Source organism: Excalfactoria chinensis, chromosome 1, assembly GCF_039878825.1.
Source record: "Excalfactoria chinensis isolate bCotChi1 chromosome 1, bCotChi1.hap2, whole genome shotgun sequence".
Classification (NCBI taxonomy): domain Eukaryota; kingdom Metazoa; phylum Chordata; class Aves; order Galliformes; family Phasianidae; genus Excalfactoria; species Excalfactoria chinensis.
Genome location: NC_092825.1, coordinates 73338159 through 73360977, shown reverse-complemented (window position 1 = coordinate 73360977; position 22819 = coordinate 73338159). Strand labels below are relative to the sequence as shown.

General features: G+C 41.3%; 1 protein-coding gene across 1 annotated transcript in view; it reads right to left on the bottom strand.

The window, feature by feature from the left end:
- Nucleotides 1-8810: 8810 nt before the first annotated feature.
- CLCN1 (chloride voltage-gated channel 1) overlaps nt 8811-22819 on the bottom strand; it is a 40739-nt gene continuing 26730 nt past the window's right edge. The window contains exons 15-25 of the mRNA XM_072336401.1: nt 19882-19951; nt 18244-18354; nt 17897-18110; nt 17155-17288; nt 16454-16680; nt 16231-16336; nt 14452-14534; nt 13722-13760; nt 12971-13075; nt 10728-10814; nt 8811-10260 (exon numbers count right to left, since the gene is read on the bottom strand). Coding sequence (XP_072192502.1) covers nt 9874-10260; nt 10728-10814; nt 12971-13075; nt 13722-13760; nt 14452-14534; nt 16231-16336; nt 16454-16680; nt 17155-17288; nt 17897-18110; nt 18244-18354; nt 19882-19951 — 1563 coding nt within the window. The 3' untranslated portion in view covers nt 8811-9873. The remainder of the gene's footprint in view (nt 10261-10727; nt 10815-12970; nt 13076-13721; nt 13761-14451; nt 14535-16230; nt 16337-16453; nt 16681-17154; nt 17289-17896; nt 18111-18243; nt 18355-19881; nt 19952-22819) is intronic.

Here is a 22819-nt window from a genome sequence, read left to right as displayed (position 1 = left end):
TAAAAGGAATGTGATCTGCTTTTATTGGGGATGTTTTGCATGTGCTAGTCTTGTTTCTGCTTTTCCCTGAGAACAACTGTCCATGCTAGTCAGACAAAAACATCTAAAATGGATTTTCTCCGTGATGGAAACAAGAATATGTGAATGAAGATTTACTCATAATGAGATAAAATCATCTAGTACAGATTTACTTGTCTTTTGTATTCATTTTCATTAGGCATGGATCTCCAGTCATATGTTGGAGGTTAAAATGTTAGGAACGTTTTCTAAAGCTCTGCAGAGCTTCCATGGGGCAAATGCAGGTGGACTTCACTTCTTTTTGGATATTGCATGTGAGCAATGTAGCAAGTCAAAAGCTCTTCTGCAGGCATATATTCTTGTTTGGCTTCAATTTCTCTTCTCTGGTTTGTGGATATTGTGCATGATTGGAGGTCTCTGGGAATCCCTAGACTATAAAGTAGGAACTCAGAAGTAATTTCACAGGGAACAGAATTTATCTCGTTTCAGCTCTTTTCATGTATAGGAGGGTCCAGACTGAGGATCTGGGAGATGCAAGGGTGGTTTATGGGACTCTTGAAGTGGCACGGGGAATGCATTCCTGGAGTATGTTTAAAAGTAAGTAAAAGTTTGGGGCTCCAGATACTGTATTCTTAGTTTCTTAAACTGCTTTATCATGAGTGTATGGGACAATGCAAGTTGCAGCAAAGCAATTTTAAGACCAATCTGTACACATTTTCTGTAGGGGGAGGCTGCATGGTGATTATTTGTATTCTTTCAAACTAGTGTTTACAGAGATGCACTAATGTTTGGTGGGGAAGTATGGAATGAATGGAAGTAAAATGAAAAGAGAAAGAGGTCCACTATTGTAAGCTTTCATCCCTACCTAGCCCTTAATGATGATTTGCCTTTGGTCTTCCAGCTCTAAAACATGTTTGCCTGAAAAGTTTTGTTGAATATACTTCGCATGTTTTGATAATGTGACTTATGAGATAACACTTCTACAAAGATATATATATATATATATAAATACATACATATACAAACACATGCATACACATACATACACGTACACACACTACATATAGACTTAGGAAACTGTATGGCATTATACACCTCCATGCCTGTATGTGGCAGTAACCACATAGGGGAGGTAGTTCAAAATAGCATGTACAGTCCTTTATGGAGTTGTTATTAAACAGAATGTGGTCTTGCCATCCTGGCTGGTGGAAGTGTTTTATTTCTGTGGGACAGGGGCGTTGCGTCTGAGGAAGGATGATCTCAGGAAAGGGGGTGGGTCTCAATTAGACTCTCTGATGGAGAACCTTGGAAAGAATCCATTTGGCTTGGCGAAACTTCCCAGAGTAGACCATCATATATGGTTTCTCACTGAGAAGATAAGAAAATCACATGTTCTGCTACACAGGGTTAAAATCTCATGTGTGTCTGTTGTTACCTTGAAGCACATTCTGGGCCATTATGACAGATATGATGATAGGATCACACTGACAGGATCTTCTGGTTTAGCAGAGTGAGTTTTCCTGTTACACTGGAATGTCGTTTTCCAGATGAGATGTGTAAAAGTCTTATCCTGGTATTAGTAATATGCTGACACACCTACTACAGTTGGACAGAAGTTTCACAACAGAAGGTTAGGACAGGGCATAAAGAGGTGTCTGATTCTGGGGTGGCACAGACACTGACAGTGAATAGCAACACTCTGGTTTCATATTTTATTTTTAAACTGGCACTTCTCAGACTGCTGTCCTGAGAGCAGGTTGGGGAAACTGGTTAATCCAGAGGGAAAGGAGCATCTCTGCAATTCCTGTATTCTTGTATTGTCTGTCTATTCTTAAAGGTTTTGGGGACGTTAGGCTAAATCCAGTAGCACTCTGTAAATTGTATGAGTATTCTAAGTTCTAAATATGAAAGGTACTTAATTCCTCATGAAGATATTTTCTTGTGTTTTTCCTTTGGTTCTTTCAGGGTCTAAACAGTGTTGCTTGTTTAAGGTGCACTCTTTTTGTAATAAGGAATTTTTAGCTGATCTTTGCCTTCTGTCTTCTGTTCAAAATTAATTTTCTCCCATTTTACCAACTTTCTTCTACTGGATAGATTCTCACCCATTTTTGGTATGTATGTTCGCATAAATATATTCATTTAGTTAACTGTGATTTAGTTTAACCCCTTACATTTTTTCCTCCAGTCCTATAAGACCCCTAGTATTTACTTTTTGTGTGTTGTTTGGTTATTGGTGTGGGTTTTGTTTTTTTTTTTTTTCCGTTTTTTTTTTTTTTCCTTTTTCTTTTTCTTTTCTTTTTTTCTCCAAATGGCATCTAAATTGTCATCTAAATGCAGTATCTTGAATGAAATCAGTTATTGCGCTTGTGCCACTGGAAGAAGAACATGTCTCCTGAGCTTAGAATCGGTACCTTAAATATAGGAAAATTGTTTTTCTTAATTTCAGATGGTGCTACAAAGATGATGTGCAACTACTGGGTGCTTCACCTATCAGAACTCTTATCATCATTCAAGTCTAGATACATCCGTCAGTTAAGTACTTATCCTCTGGATTTAACTTCTGAGCCTCAGTGTGAACTTCGCTCTGTGGTATCTGTCCAGTGTTTCATCCACACTGCCTTCTTATTCATCTGTTTAGACTAGATGGCAAATTTGCTCTATGTTCCTCACATCTTACTGTCTTATGTTATCTCGTATATTTTTCAAGTCAGTAATGAAAAAAGTAAATAAAAAGGGCATAAGAAAATTCATGCTGTACACCTCACTGGCTCTGCATTTTGCCAGCTATGAGGGTATTTTCCATGAACAGTGTTTCAGAAAATTCATGGCTTCTGCTCCGTAAGCTAACAGTAAAAGGACCAGAGATAACACTGCTCTGCTACTTGGTGAGGATGATCACCTCAGAAATAGACATGCAGAGAAGTTTAATGCTTTCTTTGCCTCAGTCTTTGGCTCTGGAACTGTTGGAGCCCTGAGTTGGAGGACTGTGATCATTGGGATTCATCCCAGGGTACTCCAAGAGCTCACCAGTGTCATAATGTGACCTCTCTCTCCATTATTTTTCAACAGTCTTGGGGATCTGGAGGATACCCAGTCAAGCTGGCATATGTATTGAAGGAGGGCGATAAATAATACCTGGGTAATTACAAGCCTGTCAGTCTCACTTTCGGTGCCTGGCAAAATTATGGAGAAGGTTATTCTGAAAGTTACTGAAAACACCTGAAAGACAGTGTCGTCACTGGTCACAGCCAGTGTGGTTTCACAAGGGGAAAGTGCTGTTTAATGAACTGAATTTCCTTTTATGACCAGCTTACCCACTTAGTTGACCAAGGGAAGCCAGTTGATGTAATCTTTTTGGATTTCAGCAAAGCTTTTTATAATATCTTTCACAGTATCCTTCTGATCAAAATGTCCAGTAGACAAATACATAATATGATAGGTGGAACATCTGGCTGACAGGTCAGTCTCAAAGGATTGTAGTAAATTATGTCAGACTGGTGTCTAAGGTCACTAATGGAGTTCTGCAGGGCTCTTTAATATTTTCATAAATGACTTGGATGTAGGACTCAAAGCTGTACTAAGTAATTTTGTAGGTAATACTAAATAGGGAGAAGCCGTTGACTCCCTTGAGTGTAGAAAGGCCTTGACAAATTGGAGGGCTGGGCAATCATCAACCACATGAAGTTTACAAGAGCAAGCGCTACATTCTGCAACTAGGATGGGGTAACCCTGGCAATCTTTACAGACTGTTGGTCAAGAAGCTGCAGAGCAAGCTGACAACAAGTTGAATCTTGGTCAGCAGTGTACCCTGACAGCTAAAAGGGCCAACCATACCCTTAGGTGCATCAAGCCCAGCACTGCCAGCCAGGTGAGGAAAGGGATTGTCCCACTCTACTCTTGCGCAGCCTCACCTTGAGCACTGCGTGCAAATTTGAGCACCACCATATAGAAAAGAAATAAAACTACTAGAGTGCATTCAAAGATGGGGTATGAAGATGGTAAAGGGTCTGGATGAGCGGCTGAGGTCCTGTGGTTTGTTTGGCCCAGAGCAGAGGAGCTGAGGAGAGGCCTGATGGCAGCTGCAGCTCCTCACAGGGAGTGGAGGGGCAGTGCTGAGCTCTGCTCTGTGTGACAGCGACAGGGCCCGAGGGAACGGCATGGAGCTGTGAGCAGGTTGGGTGTTAGGAAAGGTTCTTCACCAGAGGGTGGCCGGGCCCTGGAGCAGGCTCCACAGGGTAGTGGGCATGGCTCCAAGTTGCCAGATAGGTTTGTTTGTTTGTTTGTTTTTGTTTTTCAGTTTAAATAAATCCAACTCTGTGACATATTTGGTCATAGTCCAACCATTCCACAGCTTTTAGATTGTAGTTTGTATAAAGCAAGCAATTCATGTAGATGCTCTACAAGCATTTCCTCTAAATTGTTTACATTACAAGTTTGCTACTGGACTTTTCCTCAGCATCTTTTGTTCTCTAGATCAGGTCCAATCTTTTAAGTGTGCTGGCTGTGTCTCAGTAACTAGTTTTACTGTGGAGCATAAGAGGTTTGCACAAGCAGCACAACAAAACTGCTTGTATATAAGCAAAAGCAGATTTGAACACCCAGTGTTCAAACTAGTAGTAGATTTGTCTAAGACTTATTTCATTAGCCAGTGTGCTAATCTCAGTGAATATCCACAAGTATTGCCTCTAGCACAATGAAGCTGCATCAGGACTTACTGACTTCAACAAGCTGAAGGAAAGAGATTTGGTTCATAACACAGGCAACCCAATTATAGAGCTGTCTGCTACTGCAAACCCTGAAAAGGGGGTTGTTGGAGTGACGAGCCATCAGTGTGCTGTTGTGGCTGAGAAGGCCAATAATAGTATCCTGGGGTGCATCAAAACATGCATCAAAAAAGTGGCTGGCAGGTTGAGGGAGGTGATCCTCCCCCCTCTACTCTGCCCGGGTGAGGCCACGGCTGGAGTACTGTGTCCAGTTCTGGGCTGCTCAGTTCAATAAAAACATGAAACTACTGGGCAGAGTCCAGGAGATGGTCACAAAGATGGCTGGAACATCTCCCATATGAGGAAAGGTTAGGAGACTTGGGATTCTTCAGCCTGGAGAAGACTGCTTGGGAACCTAAAGATCAGGATCTGATGGGGCTGAGCTGTTTTCAGTGCTGTTAAGTGACAGGATAAGGGCAATGGGCAAAAACTACAACACAGGAAGATCCATACAAATATGAGGAAGACCTTCTTTACTGTGAAGGTAATAGAGCACTGAATCAGGCTGTCTATAGTGGTTGTGGAATCTCCTTCTTTGGAGATATTCAGGACCTGCCTGGATGCTTTCCTATGCAACAAACTCTAGGAACTTTCTTTAGAAGAGTGGTTGGACTTGATCATCCCCAGAGGTCCCTTCCAACTCATACAGTTTTGTGATTCTTCGATATTTATGTGTATGTATGTGTATGTGTGTGCTTGTACTTGCTGACTGTTTGACTGTCCACTATTAGAAGGGGACACAAAGAAAACTTGCAGTTATAGCCAGTCCAAGTTTAAGCTTGCCTTCCATGAATAAAAACTTACGTAAAATTTTGCATCATGTGGCTTAAAATAAGAAGTGTTTTTCTCTGAGAACACTAATATTCAGTCATGGATTTTATGCAGAGATATTAATTATTAATATTAAATAATTAATCCAGTACTAAGTTGTTATGAGAGTTGTGCCCAGATCCCTGTTTATGTAGTCACAAACAACTTAAGTGTTAGTTGTTACAGTATATTTAATAGTGTGATTTTAATTATACCTTTACTAAGATTGAACTAACTTGGCAAAGAATGATCTTTCCTTCCTCAGCTAGTTATTGCCCTGGCTTGTACTGTCTGGCCGCAAAACACGCACTTCTGTACAGTGTTTGCATAACTTGTATGTGTGTGTGTATTTATGCAGAGTTATTTTTATCAACTTTTAATTATGTCTGTCTATCTTTTCCTGTCTGTTCTAAGTGGTTTTGTCCACTGCATTAGCAAACTAGAATTTTTTTATTCTGAAATAATGTGTCAACCAAAAAAAAAGTTATGTGCTTCAAGTATATCTTTTTTGGTTGTCCACTAGTCTGTCAGTATGTGTTTTCTCCTTCATCTAAATCATAACACAGTGCCTTGTCCTTGTCATAACTACCCAAAGTCTTATCCATTGTATTAGTCTTGCCTTCTTTATTTTTAACTTACTTGTGAATTTAAAAACAAGACTTCTGCTTTCAAATTTAAATGCCACATTAAAGGACAACTTCCGAGTTTTGGTAGTTTAGAATTTCATAAATAAGTTCATGCACTCATTAACTGAAAAACAGTAATATCCCATTTTTCTTGAAAATAAGAGGCAAAAGGATGGAGATTTTTAACCATCATGTTTTTCTTGGAGTATTTCCTTATATGTTGGGTACCAAATGTAGTTCAGCATGTGCTTGGAGTTGAAAATGCTGAACAAGTTCAACTCCGTTTCAGCACTTTGAGTGATAATGGCAAGCTTGGTGTGACACAAAACTTTGCCCAAAATAAGTAATTCTAAGCAACTGCACAGATTATCTAGGAGAAAAGCAAGCTTCTGTTATTCAAAACAGCTTGAGAGCTTCTTGTTTCTCAAGTCTTGATTGAGCTTGAATTTTTGAGGTTTGATTTTTTTCAATGAAGAGGAGGGTCTCATTGATGAAACAAATTTTTGGGAGAGTTTCATTTGGGACAAAAATTATTTCTGTGTGTTCTTTAAAACTTTGGTAAGAGGAGAGAAACGGGTTTTATAGTGGCTGATCAATGACACTTTGCATGTAGGAAAGAAGTTTCAAGTTTAAACTCTGGAGAAGTATACTGGGATTGCCCAAGATGGTGTAGATGTAGAATTTTCTTGACAAAAGCTCAGTGTCAGCTAACTGGATATTTCACACCTACTAAAATACTTGGCATCAACTCAGTGAAGATTTTACTAATAAAAATGGAAGAGGAAACATTGTCAGACATCACAGGTCATCTTTGTGGTATGTTTTTTTGTTTCCATCCTGGCTCCCAGTCCACATTCAAGTAGGCATAGTTTTCCTCAGATGAGAAAATGATACAGATGAATACCGCTTCTGCTCGAAGGGTGGGGGCATACCTGGAGTGGATCTTGAGTGATGTCTCCACAGAGCAGAATTAACAACATATACCTGACTGCTTCCTGCTTCCCCACAGAGAGCAGTCCAGTTCATTGAAGTTCCTCTGAGACAGCTAAGGGTAACAGGAAGAGAGGAGATATACATGTGTGTGTATGTGTGGGCATGCATGTATATGGCCCATGTACCCTCATGTGATAAATCTCATGAAACTTTTCAGGTTAGCTCATTTCTTACTGTGAGCTTCCCAAGCCCTTCCATGTGCATCATTTTTTGTTCCAGCCTCTTCTCCCCCAGCTCACAACCTGTCTGTCATGACTCATGCACTCTGACTTGGATTTAGATTCCATCTGCTCTCTCATCCAGCCAAATCCACGTTCTTCTGTTTACAGGAGAAGTGAGCAGAATACGTATCTGTATTCCAGCCAGAAGTGGCAGAGGTGCACTGACTCCAGCCTCTAAATTTCTCCATATTACATCAGTGTAATTGTTTCATTAAGCTGCAAAATGTGGTAAAACCAAGTCTGTATTTGCTGGTAGGGGTTGAATCAGAGCAACTTGTCCTTCCCGAGGATATGTGGACCTTCAGGTCATAATTGGTCTCAGAATATTACTACTCACTGTACATTTATGGATATCTAAAAGGAATGTTATTTCTCCTCTGCTTATACCAAGGTGTATCACAGTTACCTGGGAAAAACAGCAGCTGCATTGTCTCTTCTTTGCAAACAGGGGAAGGTGGCACAAAAGTAGCAGGGAGTCAGTAGCAGTAGCAACTACTGACTGTTTTCTAATGCCTGGCTGTTAGAAATGTGTCCCAAACCTCAGGTGGAGGCAGGTAGCTGGTGTGAGTGAAAGACTTGCTTTCATATTGCTACTGGCTTCTTGCAAGGACAAGGTGACCCTTGAAGGAGTGAGGATCATTTCAGACAAAGAAAGGCTGTCCCTACGTTGCACAAACAGAGGAATCACGTAAAAGAATACAGAGTAGGCTACTGAGCTCTTGAATTCAGAGAACAAAATCAAATCTCTCCCTCTACAAGAAACTCTAAGAGATTTCACTCTACCAGACTTCTCCACCCATGAGAATTGGAAGAGTGAATTAGTACAAGGTCAGTCCTTGGAATTAAGGCCGGACTTTTCCTAAGGAGACTGGGCTAGAGGTAGCTGTCTTTTTTACTTACTTTTGAGACAGTGTATGGAAAACCATCTGTTGAGGTGAAACTGGTCATTCTAAGTCAGATAATGCTTTACAAGTATCAAGGCTCAAAATCCAGGAGAATATTCCCAGGAATATATTCTCAGAGCCTGATTTTTTTCTGTGTTGCTGATAAATGGAAACACATACGATAGCCTACTTGTGATCACATTTAAGTGTTCTGACACACTGGAAGTATGATAGAAAGAAAAACAGAATGTTAGAGGAAAGTTGCAGAATAGGCAAAATCAAATTATGTATGTTTACTGAGAAAACCTTACAAGGACAGTGAGTTAAAGCAGCATCCTACCCTGGGATGCTAAGGTTTTGCACCCATGATGTTAAGAGACATCTCTTTGCAAGATATGGATCAAGATCTCCAGATCTACATCTGGAATAGAGAGGTGCCATAGACAAGCTCTCTTCTAGTCACAGTGGAGACATGGGGTAGAGTAGGAGCTAGAATTCTCTGATCTAATGATATGTAGAAATATGTGGAAAGTAAATAGAGAAGAATTACCAGGAAAAAGAGCAGTTTTATTGATGAACCTGTTTCCAAAGCATAGAAAATGTGACTTCCCTCTCCTGTATTTCTTGGCACTCAATATATATATATATTGATTTATTTTAAGTTCTTGTATTTTAAGACTGCAACTTTGTAAAAATTCCAACAGTGGTTTAGAGAGACACATACAGGTGCATACATGCTGTTTTACTTTTCTCTCTCCAACACTGAGGATGCCCCCACTTGTGGTTTTCACATTCTATTTAAAAATTCAAGAGATGGGAAAACAGAGGCTTTCCTCACTTTCAGTGCTTTTCTTTGAGCCCTGGCTGAATTCAAGACGTGAGATGTAGACCAAGTATTTTTCTTCTACCTGACTTTAGGATATGGCTCTGCTAAAGGCCATAGGAGAAACATCTAACTGCAGTTCCACTCAGGAAGATCCCAGAGTAAAAATAAGAAAGAGGAAAAATGTTCTAGATGGGAATGTTTTGGGGGGGTGAAGTTAAGAGCTAGCCAAAATGAGCAACGTGGACAGGACTGCAGACAGAAGCAGCAGTACGCTTCTTGCTTGGAGGTCTGGTTTGCACTGGTGCATGCAAATCAGGTGTGACCTGATTAAGGATGAGCTGATGACCTGATAAGGATGAAACCAGTGGAGAATAAGATTTGCAACCCCTCCACTTTCTATATGGTAGACTGAACAAGGGCATCTTATGTCCAGTAATATTAATGTCCTCTTATGATCCTTTCTGAAATGTTATGTAGACACTTACTTGTCATAAGTGAAAGCAGAGGCCTTTAACATGAGCCTACCCTTAGTCACCTTGCAGACTACATCTGACTCCTGTACACAGCTCAATAACCCAACTGGTATTTGCAGCAGAAAAAAAGGTTCAGTCCTATGTTCCATTCTCCAACTGAATCAATTCTCTATGGGGTTTACAAAGAGCATCCAAAAGCTTCTCTGTGAGGAGAATACTCAAGACTGGCTCAACACGATGGGCTATGCCCTTATACCACCTATAAGGGGACATCTTCATCCTCATCTTCATCCAGATCAGTGGAGTGTAGGCTGATGTCCTTCAGGATGTCTGAGATGTTTTCATTAACTGGTCCTGTCAGCTCCATCTCTTCCAACTCAGTGTCAGTAGCGTAATTGGGACATAGGCCTTCCCCTTCATCATGTAAGTGAGAGGGTTGTGGAGAGTGTGAGCATAGAGTCAGTGTGCTCTTTGTCCCCAAGTCTGCTGCTTGCTGCGTCATGCTGTTGTCCTGCTGGCTCCACACCTGAGTACCCTGGTTGACCTTTTCACCGCTGATTGAAGTCCGGTTTGTGTCACGGAAACTGGCAAGGGGAGGACGGAGGCGAACTCCAGAGCGTGTGGAGCCCTCTATTGCCTTTTGAAGCTATTAGAAGAGAAAAAGTTCAGGGGAAAATTGATGAAAGGATGCCTGACTCAGCCCTACCTAGAAGTTCATGGGCTCTCCAGGACAAAGGACTCAAAGACAGAGTCATCGTATAAGTGATGGGGTCCGAGGAGATCATCTTTCACACAGCTACTGTAATTAGTCCACGGTAAATAATAAATCCTGCACTACTATGACAATAATAGCCATTCAGTTAAGAGGTCTACTTTCAGGAAAAGGACAAACAGTCTAACGTGCCTGTAAATAACATCTGCTGCTTTCTCTGAAATACAGTCATCCAATCCTTTCCTCTACATAGCTCTCAGAATGATGAGTCAGAATTCAACATTGAAAATGGAACAAGCACAGTTATATATACTCCAAGCTGGATCTCCAACCTGTAAGTGTTTTGTAATGGTCCACAAGACATTTGCAGTTGATTAGAAGATGACAATATCTGTACTTACCTCTTCCAAAGCCAGCACTCCCTTCAGCTTCCCCATACTGGTTACATAGGCATGGCTGAGGCCCAGTAATGAAAACAATGTATGTGTCTAAGAGGAAAAACACACACAAAAAAAATTCAGATGCCTTGAAAACTGGTAGTGTGATACTTGGCGCTAGACTTGGGACAGGAGTGCCAAAAGCATACAAGCCTGGTTACCCAAATGAGAAACTACTGCTTCCATTCCCCTTTTGTAGCTAGCAAATGTTAATCTCTGGTCCTTCTTTTGCCCAGCCACAGTTAGGAGTGTGTTAATACAGAGCACATTCTCAAAATCACTACTGTCCTCCATCTGGAAAGAGATTCATATACAACTTCCTGTGCATTTAGGGACTTGTGCAGATCCCTTTTCATTTTGATGCTGGAAATAAGACTATCATATAGTAATATGCATTGTCAGAACTTTCTTAGGTTATTTGTTCCAGTACTTTCCTTACCACCAGAAGGTTTTTTGTTTTGTTTTGTTTTGTTTTTTCCTGTTCTAGTATCTTTCTTGTCTAAATTTCATCTTGGTGCTGCTTATCCAGTGCAGTGGGAACAAAGGAAAAGAGTTAGTACCTTTCTCTTAGAAAGCCTTCTGAAAAATATAGATATTACATTGCTATCAGTCTTCTCCAGCCTACATATACTATATTATTTTACTATTCTTTAAAGATCAGGTTTTCTGAAACTTTAAGCATCCTCGTGGTGCTTATCTGTGGAATATTTTTTACCTTTAATTTCTTTAAGCTGAGCTCTGTCTGTGGATTTACACAAAGTGATTCTTTCAGGGCTTGTATTTGTCTTTTTCTTTAGCATCACAAGACATGGAATTGACTGTAAACTAAGGAAAATGTCAGTCTTCAGGCAGAAGAAATTTTACCCTTACATAAAGGAAAACCAAACTGCTTAAATACAATAAGATCACGATGATCTGTGATTTTGTCAGTATTCTCACACTTAGCTCTGACTGTGCATACTTGAGATAGTTTGATTACCTATTCCTGCTTTTTTCTTTTTCTTGTGCCTTTAGGTTGACTTCTGTCTGTTATTTCAGAGTTTCTCTGACAAAGAGAATACTGCTCTTTTTAAAAGGATATATGAAATGTTCTTCATTGGAAGTCTCCAGGTATCATATCTTGTAACCTCTATAATCTCAGATACTAGTGGCTTTTCAGATTCCTTCATATATGCTAGCCACTTCTTATTTTGCTAAAGGTTTAGATCTTACTGCTTTGATAATAGTAATTAATTTTGTGCAAGGCATATGCTGACAGTTCACATTAAATAAATAATGATTAAAAGCTTGCACTGTGCATTTTTGCTTCAGTAGGCCGATTTCCCTTTCCATTTAATGAAACTCCAATCCTCTGTTACTCCTGATATATCTATATAGGGATTGCTTTTTCCTCAGTCATTCTACATTAACTCTGGAAGTTGTGTTGTAGAATATCCCAAGTTAGAAGGTACCAAAAAGGATAACTGAATCCAACTCCTGTCTCTACATGGTACCAGCCAACATTCAAACCCTATGTTTGAGAGTACTGTCCAAATGCTCCCAGAGCTCAGGCAGCTTGGGGCCATGGTCACTACTGCGGGTAGCCTGTTCCAGAGTCCAGTCACTCTCTTGTTGAAGATACTTTTCCTAATATCTAATCTGAATCTCCCCTGATGCAACTTCATGCTACTTCCTTGAGTGAAGATATGCTATGCTATTTCACTCAGTGGTCACCAGTATGATCTAGTAAGGTCAGTGAAGAAAACCATTATGAGATAGACTGGTTTGAAGCAACTTTTCTCACATACTGAGAAATACTCGGCACGCTGAAAGAAACACCTTGAAGAATCCAGGAGTAGTCATTCCAGTGCTGTGCACCAACAAAACAGTGTGTATCTCCAGGTAATGCCCCCAGGCAGCATTGCATATACTGCTTCCATTGATGCAGTGGGTAGAAAGTCCTGTGTGTGTCCAAAAGCTATTTTAACAAATGCACTTAAACATCTTAAACACTAGCCTTTCTTTTCCCAGGAAATTCATGCACAAAGATACAGAAATGAAATTACTCCTGTATTTGGAAGTGAACATTGCTGGTGATAATTATAATTGGATGAGGACAATATGAGTCAGTTGTAGGTGAAGAAAAGGAGAAGACATGTTATAGATGATACTTAATTATAGATATGGTGGACAGAAACAGTATGCTTCAGAGACATGTCTGCACCCACCTTGTGCAGGGAGGTTCTCTCCACCAGTTGGAAAGGGGAAGGGTCTATGCGGCAGCATTCAAAACACACATCCTTTTCCAGCTCCTCCTGTTCCCAAGCATCTATCTGACAGAGGAAAGGAGAACCACTCTTACAGTAATCAGTAGTGCTGCTGGTTATGTACCCAAACTATGCCCATTCTCCCATTAATCATTTGTCCATCCAGTGTACATTATCCCCCTGCTCTGCATACTATATCACCTCCTTCAGGTTTCCTATTCTTAGAAGATACCAAGTCCCTGTGTGAAGAGATCAAAATTCCAGTACATCTAAGGCTTTCTGGGGAGGGGAAGTTTTGCTCCTTCCTGCTTAAAGAGGGAATGAACATCTTAGCTTTCCTTCCTGAGTGCAACTTCTCCTTGCCTTTAGAAGACGATAGTTCCTTTGTGCAAAGAATGAAGGAACAACATAGACCCATAGCTATAGGTGAGAAGAGACCTGCAAAGGCCTCTGATCTAAGATCCTGCTCACAGCAGGTCTGATTTCAAAGCTAGATGAGATTACTCAATACCTTACTCATTACATCTAGCAGAAAAAAAATCTCTTAATGGGTGAGACTTGCCTGCTGTACAAATCTAAGAAGAGAATGGGTTTATCTATGTACGGCTTTATGTGGCAATTACTGTTGTTCTAAGAGTTCAGGAAGAACTGCAAATGATAAAAGAATGGGCAAAAGAAACACTCACTTGACTTCCTTCTCTTTCAGTCTTACCTCTTCTGGTGACATTGTCTCAATGACTTCCACTGGCTCCTGTAGAAGAAAACACTGTTCAGTTTCACAGAGTACAGAATGGAAAGATGTGCATAACCTCCTTACACCTTGTGGTCCCCTTTTTATTTCTGTTAATATATTACTAAGTTATTATATTTTCTTTATACTCATACATCGAAAGGTGCACTCTATATTTAATTTCCTTCCCTTACCAAAAAAGATTGACTACGTCAGGTGCCTAAGCAGGGTCATCTAGTACTGCTTTTAGATGCTTTCACATGGGGCCCAATTACCGTCCTAGAGTGGATGGATCTCTCATAGACTCAATATCATATCCACCACACCAGTGCCCAAGGGCATCTAATGTAGCACAAGACAAAGCTTTTTTTCATTTTTAGTTAGCCAAAAATAGTGCCAAATGAACTAGACTTGCACTTTGTTTCAAGCTAGTGGAAATGATGTTATTTGCTGGGAAAAAAAGATGCCCAGACTCAATCATGATGGTAGCCTTGATACCTGAGCACAAATGGCTCATGAGCAAGATGTACACTCCTTCACAGTAATCACATCCTTTCTCCTTGGAGGGAGTTCCCCACTGAAACTGTCGGAGTTCATGACCATAAGTATGTCCATCATTTGGCCAGATGCTGAAAGGCTCTGGGTAGTAGACTCTATTTCCATCACATCCCTTCTCTCTCCAGGCTACTGCTAGGCTTTCTGTATCCCTAACCTGGACAGCACTCTGTGTTTCAGGTCGACGGTTGTAAGGGCACAATAGCTGCTGGAACAGTTGCCTCAAGTTCCGGAAACTGTCTGGAGAATGAAAAGAGATGCAGATAAGAGACAAGAGTCAATGAGTGACAAAAATAAAAACCTCCATGCTCATCTTCTTGCCCAAGGCAGGGTAGAAAATAGTATGAAGGACATGTTATACTGTACATGACATGGGTTTGGCCAGCCACAGTTCAGCAGTCAGTTTCTAAGATGATAGCTAGGAGATGCCAGGATGAATATTTCCATGCAATATCTTTTCCTCAAGGAAAAGAATGAAAACAATACAAAATAGCCCACACTAATGATGTTAACAGATCAGTGTCCCTGAGGAGAAAAACAGAAGCGAGACTCTTAGGACAGCAAACATGATACAAGAAAGAAACTGATGTAAGTAAGGGTTTCTGCAATACGTGAGGAGAAACTGACTTAAAGGATGAATATGGAAAGGAAAATTGAAAATGACTTCAAATCAAAGCATACCAATAAGCCAGAATTGACACTCACGAGGGAGTGAGAAGTCCATGGGCTGAGCCAACAGTGTGATGGTGGGAGTGAAAATGACATACAGAATTATTCTAGGCAGGGCAGTCAGAAATTAGCAAATGGGAAAGTATAGGGTTTGGTGCTGTTGTGAACAAGGCTGTTCAGTCTGGTCAGAAACTATGACAGCTATGAGCCAAACTAAAAATCATGGAAGGGAAGGTCTCATGAAGTCATCCCTTCTCCATTTTCTTTTGTGACTCTTTGATCACTGAACACTAACTTCACTTAAAGTGTCTCACACTTGTTTTGATGTAATTACTTTTTTGATTTTATAAGGAAAGTGAATTGTTATCCCACTATTCTACTGCCCTAGTAGAATAGCATAAAGTGGATTTTTCTATGCCGCAAAGGTTTAGTCATAAACAAGAGGTGTTAAAGATCCAGGATGTGCTATAGGCTATATTACATGTTAACATTTGGGTATCTAAAAACTTGAGCCAGAACCAAGTCCTCTGTATTAATTCTCAAGATTTGGCTGTACCACGGTGCTAACTCACTGTCTGCATATCTCAAGGCACACAAAAGACAAAAAAAAACACCCAACCAAACAAACAGAAATCAGATATAAACACAGTCCTGAGAACAAAGCTAATGAAGTTTAGGGTTAGAGTTAGGGTACTATGGTTAGACTGCAGTTGTAATTCTATGATTCTATGATTCTAAGGTGGAGCAGCACAAAAAGAACACAATAAATCAGTTTTTGTTCTTCATATTAAATAAGTTGAAACCAAGAGATGTCCATCCAAGGGAGGAGTTGTTCAGCTTCAGAAATGGCTAAGCAACTCCAAGAATAAGTACATCTGTTCAGCTCTCAGACTTCTCAGAATAATTCACAAGGTGAAGGAAGCAAGTGAAGGAGGCAACCTTCACATGCAGAACCTTCAGAAAAAGTCAAAGCAGATGTATTTTTAAACATTGGAATTGGGAATACTGACAGAGAGAGGGCTGCCGGAGTGGGCCTACTTTTGCTGTGCTCTCTAGAGGATCACAAAAAGAAGATAATTGCAGGTAATTGTTGTGAGGTATGTTTTAAAAAGTGCCAATATAAGAAAAGTAGAAAAAGCTGACAGAGAACGATTCTTTTCCCACAACTGAGAAGCCAGCACCTTGCACAGACACATACATATAGCAAGCTTTAAATCTTCCACAGTCTAACTAAGGTGTGATTGGGGCACGCCAGAAATTATCATACCTGAGAATTGCTGTGGCTCCAAAATTTCAGGCGTTTGTTTAAGAGGATTTGTTGGACCATTGGGCTCCTCTGGGTGACTAGGGGAGGGGCTTGGTGGCTGAGGCTGCTGTTACGGAAAGGAGAGAAAATAAGGTTCACCCCATGTCATTTCTTTCTCAGCCTTTCCAAATGTCTTACTGCTTTTTAAGCAGTCTAGTATGCAGTCTCTTTTCTTGTCTCTCACCTCTGCCTTCTCATCTGTATCATCATCTTCATCAACATAAATGAAAGATTCATGCTTCAGCTTTGGCAGGGTTGCTCCCGATCCCTTGCTGTGTCCATCATAAGGTGCCTCAGTCAGCTTCTGCTGCATTTGTCTGTGGAGGCACCATCGCCGTTCTGGGCTGATGTGTCTCTGGAGGAGTGCCTGCAGTTCAGATCGCTCTACAGACCCCAGAAGGATCATAGTCTCTGCATAACAGAGTAGAGAAACTATTAAGTCCTCTCATGGTTTCAAATGTCACTTGCCACACATTGCCCTTTCCTCCTTCTAAATTCTTCAAAACACTTTAAGCAGCATGAGCTATAAAAGAGATATTAATCAGCCCTGCTAATTGCTGCTAGTATTCTTTGGGGCTGGGGAAAGCTAACCATACCTGATTTGTTCCGCTCCTGAGAACAATAGAAACAGGCTCTTTACTTATATTAGATTCCTCCTTGTTGTCAAAATTGCCACACATCTCTTACACACTATATCTACTTCTCACGCTCCATCTTACCTGTCTGCTAAAGCTGAAACAATCTTATTTCATACATGAGCCATAGTGGAAGGTTTTTAGTATGGTTCATGTTATATAGTGGGTCACACTACCTTCTTCAAAGTGTGTAATTTGAGAGTTTCTTTGGCTTAGTTGAGATGGTCTTCAGGAAAGACCAGTTGCTTACCTGGTGAGTCCACCAAAGGCAAAGTCTTAACAGTGGTGCTTTGTAGTAGAGTTTGCAAGTCTCGATATTTACAGTTGGAGGAGACAAATTTCACATCTTGGACCATAATATCTTCAACAAAGATATTGTATTTGCTGTGAATTTATGGACAAGAGTTAGAAAGTTAAAAATGTACAGCAGGTAAGTTCCTCAGCGAGTTCTCGATGGAGTTGCTAACTGATCTTCTCTAAGTGTAACCAAGGAAGACTTTTCAACAGTATCAATGTGGATTTTCATTGCAGTTCTGTTTCACTCCGTTATCTTTCATGATAAAAGTATTTTTATTTACATGCATATACACATACGTGTTTTTTATATACATATATATGTACTTGTATTATACTTACATCCTATGTAGAGAGGCATGTTATGTGAATAGCTGAATTTATGTTTTTTTTAGGCAAAGTATCCAAATAATATATTTCAAACATTTTAAGAGAAAAAAATCCAAATGTCCAAGACTTCAAAACTGAATTGGTAATATTTACAGAAATTCAGTAATATTGCAGATGATTCAAACTTGTGCTTTCTATGTATGAACCTCATTTCTATTCCACCTCTTTTTTCTAAATATTTTTTTCCCCTTCTCAGCCCAGATCTATTCTGCATTTTTATTGTCTTCGTAGTCCTGTCTGCTTTTCATGACTCTTTCTTCTCCAGTGGCCTCATTCTCCCCACCTCCATCTTTGCTTTACGGCGGTACCTTATATGATTCCAGCCCAGATCTGGCAGGTAGGGCAACTTCTTCACCTGGATGATGCTATCATAGAGGCTGGGTTGCAGACTCTGGGCCACCATGTTGGCAAGAATGACAGCTACCATCATGGGCAGGATGTGGGAAATTTGACCTGTCAGCTCAAAGCAGATCACCGCAGTGGATACAGTGTGGCTCACTGCTCCTGTCAGAGCTGCTGCACCTTTCCGAGATAGGGTGGAAAAGTTATTGGGAGAGAAGAGGAAAGACTGTCATATAGAAACAGAATATCATGCCAGCCAAGAAAGTTATGGGGATGGGAACAGGTGGAGAAAGAGGAAGACATGAAGACTCACCAATGACAGCATACCCTCCAGGTAAGATTTTGTAAACAATACCATCAAAGACAATCCCATCTGGAAAGATAGATGCCATGATTTCTCCAATAAGACGTCCAAAAGCAGCACCTGGGAAATATCACCAGCAATTATGGAATTAACACCTAAGGAGCATATAGTCTATGCTGTTCAGCTGCACTGGGTAAACACTGGAGCAATTTCTAACAGAAACAAAATCAAAACTTACATAAAAATGACACCAGAACTGAAGAATAACCTTCTGTTACAAAATACAAAAGATAAACTTGAAGAGGAAAAAAAAAAGTGCTGAGATATGTAAATACAGTTGAATGCTCCTTGTTCCACGTAGACACACCAGGCACAGAGGTATTTGTGATTCCCAGACAGGAAGAAATATCTTTCAAAAGACAGAATATTTTGCATCATGTCAGTCCAGATCACAGTTCAGGACTTACATGCGCTCACTCTATGAATGTCCAAAATACTAGAGTCTTAGTCTTACAGAAAAGTGTGGGTGGGACGGACATTTGGAGGTCTTTGGTCTGAGCCCTGTTCACAACACGGCTAATTTCAAAGTAAGATCAAGTCACCCAGGGACATGACCAAACCTGCTTTAAAAGTCTCCAGTGATGAAGATTCTCCATCCTATTTCAGGGAACCTTTACCAGGGAAACAATTTTTTTCCCCATGTCAATCAGGATTTCTCATGTTGCAACAAGGGCTTTTTGCTTCCTCTTTACTAGATGCCTCCAAGAAGAGTCCATCTATCCTCTTTATGCCTTGCTGTATTAGATGGTGAAGTCTACAGTTAGATCTCCTCTTGACCTTCTCTTCTGCAGACTGAACAAGCCCAATTTCCTTGGGTTGTCCTTGCTTGTTCTGTGCCCCCCAACAATCTCAGTGGTCCTTCAGTAGACTCACTACACTTGTCACATTTCCTGTGTGGATGGACACAAAGCAGTATTTGAGAATTGTTTCCAGAATGCTGATTGTTCCTAAATAACCCATTCCTTTGCCTTGCTGGTTGGGCTTTTACTAATACAGCTTTGTTTGATGTGAGCCTTCATTACTGCATGGGCATACTACTGATTTAGGTTCAGCTGTTGCCTTCCAGAACCCAGAGGTCATAAGCACACTTCAGCACACTTCATTTAATTTAAGGGCTGTGGATATCTAATGCTGAACTTCACGATCTTGTAAAAAACTTGAAAAATAATAAATTCCCATATGCCACCTCACTCCCATCAAAGAAGTGGTATTGCAGGTACTTTTTTGAGATTGTGACTTCTCACTGGCCTTCAGAAGTGAAAGGAGCAACTATTGCTAGCTGTAGTATGAGTTTCTTTGTAGGTGAAGTGTCAGAGAAATGAGACAACCATGACTCAGTCTGCCTTTCCACAGCTTGGCTTTTCTTCTGTAAAATGATGAAGATGTCTTCAGCATTTGAATATGAGAACGTGGACAAAAGCAAAGACTAAGAGACTGGTATAAGAACTGTTGACCAAGACTGTCATAGGCATCAAGTGATAACTAGACTCCCTGTCCACTTGAAGAAGCCTACCAGGTGCATACACGCTGTCTCTTGTCCTTTCTACCTATCAGACCCATATATTGCAACATAAAATTCAAACTCACCCAGAACAAAAACAGGCATGAAGCCTCCACAGGGGACTGGCATCGTGGTAGCGATGACAGACATCCAGAACTAGAATGGAGGCAGAGGATGCAGTTGTTAGTGAGCAGCAATAGCATTTCCTACAGCCCCACTCTACTGGTCAACATGTAAATCCATAAGGAGATATAATCTGAGGGATATAGCCCTTCACCTCCCAGCTGAACTGCTAAGGGGCTGTGAGGTGTGAAGGGAAGTTAGAGGAACTCTGGTATCATACCAACATGGAAGCAGAAGACCATAGCAGGTGACTGCTATGTTGTCAGGGAAGCCAAATCACCAAGAGAAGGAACTTAAGAACACCTTTGCCTTGGACTTCGGATGGTAAGATTTCCCACTGTTTGGAACAGCTTTTTTATTTTTATTAATAATCTTACAGGACAAGATTATCAAAATTTCACAGACTTAAAAAAATCTATTGTAAAGGGAACTCTGGAGATCTCTCACTCAACTCCTTGCTTCCAGAAGAGTTAATTCCTAAGTTAGATTAGCTTTCTCGAGGCCCTGTCTAGGTAAATTCTGAACATCTTGATGGGTGGAGATTTTCTGGGAAGTTTCTGGGAAGCCAAACTCAAGGGAGAATTTTTTCCCAAAGTCCATCTGCTATAAGCTTCCCTTATTATAGCTTGTGTCTAGCCTGTTCCAGTGTTTGACCATCCTCACAGCAAAGAAATTTTTCCTAATGTCCATCTGAACCTTCATTTGTGCAGCTTTGTGCTGTTCTCCTGCATTCTTTCACCGCTACTCAGGAGCAGAGCCCAGCTCTACTTCCCTCTGTTTCCACTCATCAGGAAGCTGCAGGGAGCAATGAGGTCACCTGTTGGCCTTTTCCAGATTGTACTCTCAGCCTCTTTTCACAGGGTATTCCATGCTACCAGCTTGGCTGCCCTCATGTGTAAACATTCAAGTATCTGAATATCCTTTTCATATTACGGAGCCCAGAACTATGCACAATATTCAAGGTGAGGCCAAAACAATGTTAAATACAGTGGGATAATGAACAGTCTCAACCAGCTGACTATGCTGTGTTTAATGCACCCCAAAATGTGATTTGCCCTCTTGGCTGCTAAGTAGTGCTGAGGCCAACCCAAAAACTGACTTAGTCCAATCTTCTGGAGGCAACAACCTAATCTTACAAACACCTTGAATGACAGTAAGTTTGGTGTTTCTTAGGCAAAAGGCCAAGAAATTTCCATAGCTGAAGAGTCCTCTAAGGATGTTGCTATTTCAAGAACTTGTACAAAGAAATGTCAATCCCTTGCAGCCATTTCTTCTGTAGGAGAAAGGCAAGAACTGTCCAGTGTATGAAGAGCCAGGTTTCTCCTAAAGAACTAGAAAGCCATGTTTTCATAAGAGTAGACAAATCATTCCCATTCAAGGTCCAACCCTGATGAGGTGATGCCTGTGCAGACAATGCAGTAGCTGTGGACAGATGAGACATTAATCTCTTGACAGTCAATTTGAAGAAATCCACCTAAGACAGATTTTCTACTGTTATTCTCACAGGCTGGTTGGCATAAAAGGAAAAAGAAACTAGTGTACAGGCTATCATGTCACAGTCTTCCACAAAGGTCGCAAAGAACCAACATAACAGCACGTGGAAGAGGAATATGCAAGGAGGATGGTTTGGACCATTGGCTTGATACTAGCTGTTGTTCTTCACATTTGAATACTTCAGTGAAAAGGTTCCTGGATGGCTACAGAATCACAGAATCACAGAATTATAGGGGTTGGAAGGGACCTCTAGAGATCATCGAGTCCAACCCCCCTGCCAAAGCAGGCTCCCTACACCACGTCGCACAGGTAGGCGTCCAGGCGTGTCTTGAATATCTCCAGAGAAGGAGACTCCACCACCTCCCTGGGCAGCCTGTTCCAGTGCTCCGTCACCCTCACCGTAAAGAAGTTCTTGCGCACATTCGTGCGGAACTTCCTATGCTGGAGTTTCAGCCCGTTGCCCCTAGTCCTGTCCCCACGCACTACTGAAAAGAGGCCAGCCTCGCCACTATAGCTCCCACACCCCAGGTATTTATAAACCTGGATCAAGTCCCCTCTCAGCCTTCTTTTCTCAAGGCTAAACAGACCCAGTTCCCTAAGTCTCTCCTCGTAGGGGAGATGGTCCAGGCCCTTCACCATCTTTGTGGCCCTCCGCTGGACTCTTTCCAAGAGATCCCTGTCTTTTTTGTACTGGGGAGCCCAGAACTGGACACAGTATTCCAGATGAGGCCTCACCAGGGCAGAGAAGAGGGGGAGGATCACCTCCCTTGACCTGCTGGCTACGCTCTTTTTAATGCACCCCAGAATGCCATTGGCCTTTTTGGCTACAAGGGCACACTGCTGGCTCATGGCCAACCTGTCGTCCACCAGGACGCCCAGGTCCCTCTCAGCAGAGCTCCTTTCCAGCAGGTCTTCCCCCAACCTGTACTGGTGTATGCAATTATTTCTACCGAGATGCAAGACTCTACACTTGCTTATGTTAAACCTCATCCGGTTTCTTACTGCCCAGCTCTCCAGCCTGTCCAGGTCTCTCTGAATGGCCACACAGCCTTCAGGCGTGTCAGCCAATCCTCCCAGCTTCGTGTCATCAGCAAACTTGCTGAGGGTGGCCACTATCCCCTCATCAAGGTCGTTGATGAAGATGTTGAACAAGACTGGACCCAGCACAGACCCCTGGGGGACACCACTAGTCACAGGCCTCCAGCCAGACACCGCACCGCCAACGACAACCCTCTGCACTCTGCCAGTCAGCCAATTCTCGATCCACTTCACCGTCCACTCATCTATCCCATACTTCCTCAGCTTTGTTATAAGGATGTCATGGGGGACCGTATCAAAAGCCTTACTGAAATCAAGGTAGACTACATCTACCGCTCTCCCCCCGTCCACCCAGCTAGTGACATCTTC